Source organism: Oncorhynchus clarkii, chromosome 2 (assembly GCF_045791955.1).
Source record: "Oncorhynchus clarkii lewisi isolate Uvic-CL-2024 chromosome 2, UVic_Ocla_1.0, whole genome shotgun sequence".
NCBI classification, from domain to species: domain Eukaryota; kingdom Metazoa; phylum Chordata; class Actinopteri; order Salmoniformes; family Salmonidae; genus Oncorhynchus; species Oncorhynchus clarkii.
In genome coordinates, this window is record NC_092148.1 from 28,201,766 (window position 1) to 28,212,278 (window position 10,513).

Here is a 10,513-nt window from a genome sequence, read left to right on the forward strand (position 1 = left end):
TATGTGAGGTGGAGATCATTCATTTGAAAAATATATACACCGAGTATACCGAACACTTTCCTAATATTGAGTTGCACCCCTCCTTCCCACAGTTGTGTCAAGTTGGCTGGATGTCCTTTGGGTGGTGGACCATTCATGATACACACAGGAAACTGTTGAGCATGAAAAAGCCAGCAGCGTTGCAGTTCTTTACACAAACCGGTGTACCTGCCACCATACCTCGTTCAAAGGCGCTTAACCATTGTCTTGCCCATTCACAAGCTGAATGGGATTATAGCTTTCACCTGGATTCAAATAAAAATGTATTGGTCACACACATATTTAGCAGATGTTATTGCGGATGTACCGAAATGGTCAGTCGGTCATGGAAAAAGCAGGTGTGTATATACAGTATATTAATATGGCAAAGAAACAGCAAACATCAGAGGTGATTGGTAGAATTTAATTCCCAAAATTACATAACATACAGCATTTGTGATGTGTGTCTTGCATTTAAATAAATACATACTTCAGTAGCCATCTCTTTGGGAAAAACATTAAGCACTATAATAACCAGGTTAAAATAGTCAAAACATGACAAAAAAAAACAGTTCTCCAAAAGATGAACTAAATATTGTGAAGCAATTATACTTTAGGACAAATCACGAGTTGACCACCACCATTATTGAACACATCACAGATATATTTTTCATCTGACATAAATTAGTAACAGATAGGCTGCCAGAAATTGCATACAAGATTGAGAATAATCAAAGTGGATGTTGCATTGAATTTCATGTGCATGATTAGAGTATATAAAAAAAAGAAATCTCTGAAAATAATGACATATCTCTCTACCTACCCTACTATCCCAACCCCACATTGCAAAAATATATTCATTTGAGTGTATGAAAAAACCTGAGAAGTATGAGGAGAAAATCAAACATCAGAAATGGAAGACAAAGGATAGACATCTGTCATAACGGTCTCACTATAGCTTAAAGCCAAAGGTCCACATCTGGCATTCATTGGTCTCACTTCTGTTGCCATAGTACTAGATGTAACGTACAGAGCCCTTTCCTCTTCAGTCCTTTGTGTTTGTCATCAACTCCAGGTTGGGTCATATTTGCTCCATCCCGGAGGGGGTGCCAGAAAGATTCTCCTTCCCCTTGACAGGAAACTGACTACTCCCCGATACCCTGTCCGTGGGACCCCTGACTTCAAGTCCTCCATCACGCCCAGGTTTTTGGCCAACACTTTGAAACCATCTTTACTTGAGTAGTGCAGACAAAATGGACCCGCTCCTTTTAACTGTCCCCGTTGGACCTCTTCATATTTGACCAAATGCGCACTGTAAACCTGCTTCTCAAAGATCTCCTTGTATTTCTCCTCCTTCAAGTAAGCCAGATCCAGCTTGGTAAAAGGCACAAATTCACTATTCAGTTTAATGTAGCGTAGGTACTTGTCATAAAATTGGCCTAGGCTCACACCTTTCCGCCCAAAGGTTAAAGTTCGGGATATTTCGGGTCGAATACAGGCTCGATCTCTGCGCTGATCTGGCTGACGCATCCAGTCGTCCCAGAATGCACCAGGCCACTTGGGCTCCAGCTCTACCCAGAGTTCCTTGAGCATCATCCAACCCAGCCCAGGGAAGAAGTCTGTCCTGTACAGGAGGTCTGCTTTACCAGGGTCGACGTAGCCGTCTCGGCCATTGTCATTCCAGGCAGACACACACCACAGAGACCGGTCAGATTTCAGGATTGGGTGAAGGGATCTGAAGTACTCAAAGAAGTCTGGTGCCACCTAGTGAGAGAATGAAAAACAATGTTTTTTTTGTTGTTCAACTGGCAACTAGAGGATGTAAACAATGATGAGCATAAAACAAGTGGATTTAACATTTCACTTTATCACATTCTGTACATATTTAATGTCAGAGTAGAGAAAGTTATTACCTCCAAATCATCTTCCACAATAACAACAGAGGAATGTGAAAGAGAGTTGAACACCTGGTTGAGAGCCCAGCGATAGTGCCTAGAGATTTTGTAGTAGCCCTGGAACTTCTTGTGTTCTGGTCTCACGGCAATATCTGACAGGTCTGGTTGTTTCAGGTGAGTTACCCGACTGCCATAAGAACCAATCACCTGTGCAGTCTCTGCATGCCCACAGTCCTGGCTGACTATAATTGGGTAGAGTTCAGCTGAGGGGCGGTACTCTAGGAGTTTGTCCAGGCAGCGTTTGACAGTAACCCTGTTACAGGCTATAACTAAGATAGGAATGACCACTTGAGGGGGGCCAATTCTGCTGGCACCATTCTCATTGGGTTGTTCCCATAGTGACCGATGACCCTGTATCTGAAGCAGGATTTTTCTCTGCATTTCAAGCTCTGCCTCAAAGGCTTCTGCCATGTGGATCACATCCCCAGCCAAATCAGCCCCTCCTCGTCCTCCATCCATCTCCCTCTCCTCTCGACCAGACAGGGGTCGGCCCCACAGATAGAGGACCACGATGGCATTCCAGGCGACAAAGAGAAAAACACCACAGAGAATAGCAGAACCTCTCTTACGGAGCATGGCCCAAACAACTTAGGAGGGAAAGGAAGTTTGTAGGACTGGGTTTGTAAAAAACAAGTTGCGCCAAAGGAATGCAGAACGCAAAAAGGACATGTGGAGAGGTCACTTAGTTAGTTTAAATATTCTTGTAGTAAAGTAATGAACACATAAGCAAGTAAATAGAATGAGGTAAAGCCGGAGTCAAAAAAAGACAAGGAAGATGTATAAGGTATGAGGGAAAAATTGAGGGAGAGCTGGATTCATCTTGGACAGGAGGTGGGTGAGCTGGTTAGGGGATGAAAGTGCTGTTCTTCAGTTCATACCTTCCATGTCAATCTGAAATGATGGATATAGATAAAGCACAGGGTTCAAGAGCTAGTCATTTAACAAAGTCCTTGTCACTTACATTAATCGAGTATAAAACTATGAACTATAGGCCCACTGTAGATAGTTGGAGGGAAAGCCACATTAGGAAGATGATATTCTTAGGCTAATTGATTTTTTTTTCACCTGTAGCTAGCTCTCGTCACGCACCCCCGGAATGCGAGACGTACTTTATTTTCTGAGTAATCCATCCATTGTTTAAGAACTATATTGGACCTAGGTAATCTTTCGACCGAATTGCTTGGAAGCTAATGTTAGACAGAACATTTCGTTCCCAGAAATTAGCACTTACCTCCAGCTTCTTAACGTAGAACACATTCGGTCTCTGCAGCCATTTCTTCCTTCGTTTCACTAACCTCTTCGATGACAGTATGCAGGATCAATAAGCAAGTGAATGGGAAATAATGTATCGATGTCACACTTTAATTTTGATTGTGTTTGTTATCAAATCAACTTCATTTCTTGCCATATGTTTTCACAAGACTGCAGACTTCCGGATAGCACATTTTTACCGGAAGCCCCGCCTTAACCGTCACCTTGAGAATTTATCCAACTGTACCAAATAGGGCTGACCGAATACAGTATAATTCATAATCAAACTGTATCACACTGTGTACTAGTCTTAAGCCTATTTTAGATACATATATTTTGGAGCAAGGTTTTATCGTGTTCTTAATGTTAATTTATTTCCCCCAAAATATTTATAGTCCAGATATTTTCATAATTCATGAGTGTCTTACATGGTAAAAAATATAATCGTTTATTTTTACAGGAGTTTTTCGTGTTTACAAATGCAAAAATATTCCATTCAGCACAAGGGCTGTAGGCCTTTATTGGTCATAGGCCTACTTACCATTGCAGTAACTAATGGAAACAACATGCAATCAATTATCATACATTTCAGGATCTTCTAAACGTGCATAGGCTATCACATTCTAGATAACAAAATATACCATTATTCTTGGTTATTCATCAAAAAGGCAAAATGTGGCTTCAGGCCAATAAAGATACATATAATGTTACTATACAATCACAGTTGACACCTGTCTAGAATCAAAAGAAGAAAGTTGTCACTGGACTTAGATCTCATTCTTGTAAGGCAACCTGGCATAGTTATGCAACAGGATAGGCTTATATAGTCTATCACACACCCATTTGTTTGCACCTTTAGTCATGTGATAATAGATTCCTAACTCCTTTGTGTCCGTGACAATACATGGAACATTTTGTATTTCATAAGGTGTGAAATTATACACTGAGTGTACAAAACATTAGGAAAACCTGGTCTTTCCATGACATAGACTGACCAGGTGAATACAGGTCAAATCTAGGATCCCTTATTGATGTCACTTGTTAAATCCACTTCAATCAGTGTAGATGAAGGGGAGGAGACCGGTTAAACAAGGATGTTTAAGCCTTGAGACAATTCAGACATGGATTGTGTGCCATTCAGAGGGTGAATGGGCAAGACAAAATATTTAAGTGCCTTTAAACTGGGTATGGTAGTAGGTGCCAGGCACACCGGTTTGAGTGTGTCAAGAACTGCAATGCTGCTGGGTTTTTCATGCTCAACAGTTTCCCGTGTGTATCGTGTGTAGTCAAGAATGGTCCACCACCCAAAGGACAACCAGCCAACTGTGCGAATCATTGGAGTCAACATGGACCAGCATCCATGTGGAACACTTTTGACACCTTGTAGTCCATGCCCTGACTAATTGAGGCTGTTCTGAGGGCAAAAGGGATTGCAACTCAATATTAGGAAGGTGTTCCTAATATTTTGTACACTCAGTGTACATACACTGCAACCTGAGGATCAATAAAAGACTACAAACAATTTAGAGCATCAGGTTAAATCAAAAGAGGGTTAGATTGATTTGATGGAGTTCATAGCATAATTATTTCCTGAACAATATTGAAAAAAATCTATCAGATTTTTTGTTAATTTCTAATAATCTTCAGAGCTAACAGAAATCTTTGGCTTTCATACAGCAAAGTGATTGTCAAAACAACTGAGTGACTTATCAACTGATAAGAAAACATGTCATCGTGCTGCGTGTCTCAAAGTCAGGTGCTCACAGTTCATCGCCTTTCTGGAAGTCCCATACAAAGGGCTTTGAAAATATTAAAACAGCAGGTACACTACAGTGTGTTTTCATATTGGACATTCCACCCTGGGGCCTGGAAGAGTCGCCTATGCATATTTGTGTGTGTGTGTGTGTGTGTGTGTGTGTGTGTGTGTGTCTGTATGGGTGTGCACTGCCCTCTGAGGTCCATTGTTCAGGAGATTGGTGTCAATCAAAGGCTGTTAATCAAATGGACTTCCACTTTGTCCATTCAATGACTCACCCTGCAAAACCATACAAAAATAGGCTACATTGTGAAGCCTATTGTTTTGGACATATTTGTCATTACATTGGGGTATGGTTTTCATTGGGTATAGCACACCACTTTTCATTGGTTCAGGCACAGTAAGCTATGGCAGAGGCATAATTATGAAATCTCAATGTTCTTCACTCACCTGTTGAGCAATACTTTTGACAGAGGTGCTTTTTCCTCTGATCGTGGTCTGTCCTTCCATGGCAGCTTCACCTACATCATTTGGCCTGGACCTGCAGAACACTCCCAGTTTCACGTGCATAATTTCAGACACAAACACGGTGAAAAATATGCATCTGTTCTTCAGAGTAGACCAACCATTTAGGATAAAAGCAGGGATCATATTTTCCTCTATTTCCTTATTGTGCCAAGTTATGGACACATTCAAAACGGCAGGGGAGGTTTCTATGATTTTGTCCCAATTTTTTTTCTCATAGTTCCTACGAGTAATGTCATTTTAAAATTCTTTCACATTGGGTAATTTTTTTATTTTGGGCATTTGGCATATTCAAGGAGCACGGGACCCCTGGCGCACAAATTCTTGGCTCCGAAATCTTTGGTTGACAATTCTAATTTACCGACTCATAATCTCTCGTCTTGGTGTTCGACTCAGGTTTATATTCCAAGAACACTAAATTTCCAAACTCAAGTCGTTGTTCTTGAAAAAAGGACTTCCATATTGAGGGAGTTCGTTTTGGCCGCACGGAGTCGCATACCGCTCCACAAGCCAATCCGAGGTTGTATCCGGAGGTGGCAGGCCGCTTCTTGTTTGCTTGATTCCTGGCTAGGATATTCCCACGACACCGTAGAACAGCGGACAAAGCAGAAGCAGAAGGGATAGAAGCCATCGTTGCCGATATTCTAGTGGTGACTGTCCGCAATGTTAATTCTATTCAGTCACACATCTACCATTAACTTATGCAAGCACTGTAATTCAAGAGGAAAACATATCCATGTTTGACGACATAGTTATTCAACCCGAACACTCACACGGTTAGGCCAATATCCAGTTTGCGCCACGGGTCTTTCTGGACCGGGGTCTGGTTCACTTCTGCCGGGCCGGGGTCGTGAGTATACTTTGTCAATGAGGGTGGGTCAATGTCCATAGGCTACAAACTTTTTTTGCGAGGAATGGCGAACGAGGTTTGGTCCCTGCACAAAGTTGAAATAGATTGCATAAAACGGGTTTAAATTGATTAGAATAGAATGGCCTATGGACAATTTATACACCTATAGCATTCTCTCTGGCTTACATAATGTCAAAGATTTGAAAATACATTAATAAGGATTGTTGTGTTATCTTTCTGGGAAGATGTAAACACAGCTAATCTGAAATAGTTGGCCCTATTGTATGTCCCTCCTATAAACACACACACACACACACACACACACACACACACACACACAGAGAGAGAGAGGGAGACATCAATGCTATGTAATTAAAATGTACCTGCCTACAGTATGTGCATAGAGTTACTTGCTTTAGCATCACTAAATAGAACTATAAAGTGGGAACCTTATAATGAATATGTTTACCGTAATAATGACTTACCATGATGAATTTACCATAAGAACATAAAATTAACTATAGGTTGGACTGGTGAACAGTGGTTGAAATAGACTTATGTCAATGCCAACACCTGCTTGTAAAGAAGGCAAAGACATACTAGCATAGCCAGATTAGGTCAAGTGATGGTCCAAGCATCAGTAAAGTTTTTCGTTGTTTCAAAATGAGTCTTGTTTCTGCCCTCACCACAATATTCACTTTTAGGTAACCATACAAATTGGATATTTTAATGATTAAGAGCATATTCCTTAAACAATTAATAAAACGCTTGCATGTTTTACAACATATGCGCTTAATCATGCTGTCAAATGTCACCGCCTACTTTCCATTTTGAATGACTTGCATGCAAGGTGCACGGTAAGAGGCTTGTCTGTCACACTGACAACCATAGAAATGAAAACATAGCTACTACAACTAGAACTAGTCATGAGTGACACTGTTTCACTGATACATACACTGAGTATACCAAACATTAGGAACACCTTCCTAATATCCCCTTTTGCCCTCAAAACAGCCTAAATTCGTCAGGGCATGGACTCTACAAGGTGTTGAAAGTGTTCCACAGGGATGCTGGCCCATGTTGACACCAATGCTTCCCAAAGTTGTGTCAAGTTGGCTGGATGTCCTTTGGGTGGTGGACCATTCTTGATATACACAGGAAACTGTTGAGTGTGAAAACCCCAGCAGCATTGGAGTTCTTGACACAAACTGGTGCGCCTGGCACCTACTACCATACCCAGTTCAAAGGCACTTACATCTTTTGTCTTGCCCATTCACCCTCTGAATGGCACACATACACAATACATGTCTCAATTGTCTAAAGGCTTAAAAATCCTTCTTTAACCGGTCTCCTCCACTTATCGAAACTGATTGAAGTGGATTTAACAAGTGACATCAATAAAGGATCATAGATTTCACCTGTATTCACCTAGTCAGTCTATGTCATTGAAAGAGCGGGTGTTTTTAATGTTTTGTATACTCATAGCTTTCAGTAAAATGTTAAAACAGTACACACACACACACACACACACACACACACACACACTGAACCTGTCAGGAAATAGTATATTCAAGAAAAAGAAAAGAAAACTAAAAGAAAATGATTCTCTAATGGGACTAAAAGAGGAAGGTGCGACCAAGGTGCACATGTCATGGAACGTTACTCCAGACAAAGATCTTATCAGAAATCAAATCAGCACATTTGGTTTTACTGTAAGGCATGTAACATGGCACTGGGCCTATTGGAAATGTAATCGTTTTTTTCAGGGTGGTAGGATACCTCTGCTATGGCAAGAGAGACCTATTCCATTGTTATTTTTATCTTTTTTTTTTTTTACAAATATATTATTCTTATTTGAACTCCATATGTATATTCATATTTTGTACGTAAACACACATTAGTTAGACATCAATGAATGTAAAACAAAATCATGAGCGGAACATATTTACTTTGCGATGTAAAGAATAAGATAATGCTCAGTGTAATCAAATAATTCTCCATGGCAGACTTCAGTGCAATTACATAATACACAACTTTTTAATGAATTACATTTCCCCAGACAACATCCATTGTCCACTCTCACTTCACTGCAATAGCTGTCCCGTTCACATTTGGGTAAATGTTCCTTGTTCATGTGTATACTGCAGGAAGGAAGACAAAATGGTAGATAAAAAAATAACTCTTGATACACTTTTCCCATTAGTAGTTCTTGTGCATCAGTCCTTCATAAACAACATGGTCCTTGTTATGTATTGACCCCAGTTGAGTGTGCTCGCTCTCTCTCATCCCCTCTTTTCCTCAGGGTATTTGACCCCCTGGTTAACCGGCCTGTGGTTGGCTGGAATTCCCCTCCTGCGGTTTTCTACCGTTGTGGAGGACCACATTGGGCATGACCATGAAGGCCAGGATGCCCATCAGCATCAGCGCCACGGCGATGGTGATGATGGACGCCATCACGGTGTAGTAGCACTGGTCCGAGCGGAACATCCTACGCAGGCGACCTCTGACCCTGCTAGGGGGGCGACCCACATCCACAACAGTGGCGAGGCCCTGGTCCATGGTGCCCAGCTGGAGGTCGCTGGAGGCCTGTCGGTCCTGCTTCTTGAGAGTGGGCAGGGTGAGGCTGGACTTGGCCAGGCTAGTAGTACCAGGAGGGGGATTCTTGAGGACCAGCTTGCCCTTGCTGCGCTTGAAGCGCACGGACAGCGCCCTCTGCATCTCTGGAGGGAGTTTGCGGAAGATGTCCTGGTTGTTGCCCAGCTGGGGCAGGTTGCGGCCATGGGGCAGCTTGGTGAGCTCTCGACACACAGGGCAGGAAAGAGACTTGAGCTCTAAGGAGGTCACGTTGATCCGGGCCAGGCACTCCAGACAGAAGGTGTGCCCACAGGAGAGCAGCTTGGGGGTTTTAAAGACGTTGTTGTATTCGCAGAAGCAAACCACGCACTCAGTGTCCTCCATGTCATTTTCCTGGGGGTCAGACTCCTTCCGGTTGCTGTCATCTCCATCCCTGTCTTGCCTCCTGTTCTCCTCGCTTCTACCACGCTCTCTCCTCAAACCTTTGTCTCTCTTTCGCTCCCTCCTTCTCCCAGATCCCCCTCCTCTCTCTGAGTCAGTGCTCATGGACCTACGCACCTTGGTGGATTTCTCCTTTTTCTCCTTCTTGATGCTGTCTTTGCTGTCAGGTTTGGGTTTGACGTTGGGCGGCTGTTTGGCCCCGCAGCCTCCATCGGCACCCTGTCTTTCCCTGTCATCACTCATGGTGGACAGAGATATGCAGAGGTGCTCTGGTAGACGTAGCTGTGATGGCTTGAGTCAGATGGAGAGTGACAGGAAGTTCTGGTTTTTCACGTCTCTCCAGAGGAGCTGTGAGGGAATGTGAGATAAGGCAATTGGTTTGTCACAGAGCTAATTTAGTTCAGGCAACATAAAGACCACATTCCATTTCTAGCAAGGACGCAACAAAAAGTACCTCTTGTCTTGCTCAAATAGGTAAAGACAGGGAAATATAGTTTAGTCTATGAATATACTGTAACTCATTACTTGCCATACAATCTATTGACTAGAAGTCAATTTACACAAGCCATTGCTATTTTTGAGTTGTCATGCTGGGTTCCATGTCCTCTGCTCGTTTGTGGATATGGATGAGCCATTGACAAACAAGACAGCCAATGGTCTGTACGACTGTGTCAAATGTAAATTACATTTGAACTTATGGACCAGGAACATGTTCAAACAGTCTTGGTGTTCTGAACGGTAGAGCTGAAAATGCTTGAGCTACTAAAATGCTAAATTCACATACTTTAACACATTATCTAGTAGAGGAAGTCACTATGGGATTTTGTATCAGTTACTCAACAAAAGTTGCATTAGTTGTAACAGTCATCAACAACATTGCAAACTATTAGCAAATAGTGATAAGCAAGAGTATGGGAGAGTGTGGTACATTGAGTTCTCACAATGACAAGTTCATCATGATCATGAACACTTACCTGTGGCGGTAGCTGACATGTACCTGTCCGTCAGAGATGTTCCTTCATAGAGTACTTTCACAGTGGAGAAAATCCCATTCAGTGAGTCCCTTGCATCTCCATTGAGACAATAACATGCCAAGTGGACCTTACTCCTCCAGTTTTCCCCCTCTTCTCTTAGCTGTCTCTC

The 10,513-nt window shown here is 42.2% G+C and overlaps 2 protein-coding genes across 2 annotated transcripts; both read right to left on the reverse strand.

Moving 5' to 3' along the window:
• Positions 1–423: 423 nt before the first annotated feature.
• Positions 424–3,431, reverse strand: LOC139366022 (alpha-1,3-mannosyl-glycoprotein 2-beta-N-acetylglucosaminyltransferase-like). The gene is made up of 3 exons (XM_071103103.1): positions 3,205–3,431; positions 1,932–2,864; positions 424–1,782 (listed from the first exon to the last, which is right to left on the reverse strand). Exons 2-3 carry the CDS (start codon positions 2,547–2,549, stop codon positions 1,084–1,086), a joined length of 1,317 nt encoding a protein of 438 aa, XP_070959204.1. The 5' UTR covers positions 2,550–2,864; positions 3,205–3,431; the 3' UTR covers positions 424–1,083.
• A 5,213-nt stretch (positions 3,432–8,644) lies between these two features.
• LOC139380706 (E3 ubiquitin-protein ligase RNF183-like) lies at positions 8,645–10,513 on the reverse strand. The gene is made up of 2 exons (XM_071123649.1): positions 10,345–10,513; positions 8,645–9,718 (listed from the first exon to the last, which is right to left on the reverse strand). Exon 2 carries the CDS (start codon positions 9,611–9,613, stop codon positions 8,675–8,677), a length of 939 nt encoding a protein of 312 aa, XP_070979750.1. The 5' UTR covers positions 9,614–9,718; positions 10,345–10,513; the 3' UTR covers positions 8,645–8,674.

Excerpts from the sequence above, each read along its gene's own strand:
- LOC139366022 (XM_071103103.1), bottom strand. The coding sequence starts at position 2,549 with ATGCTCCGTAAGAGAGGTTCTGCTATTCTCTGTGGTGTTTTTCTCTTT. Across the intron at positions 1,783-1,931 it reads TTGTGGAAGATGATTTGGAG|GTGGCACCAGACTTCTTTGA; the intron begins GTAATAACTTTC and ends TTCTCTCACTAG.
- LOC139380706 (XM_071123649.1), bottom strand. The coding sequence starts at position 9,613 with ATGAGTGATGACAGGGAAAGACAGGGTGCCGATGGAGGCTGCGGGGCC.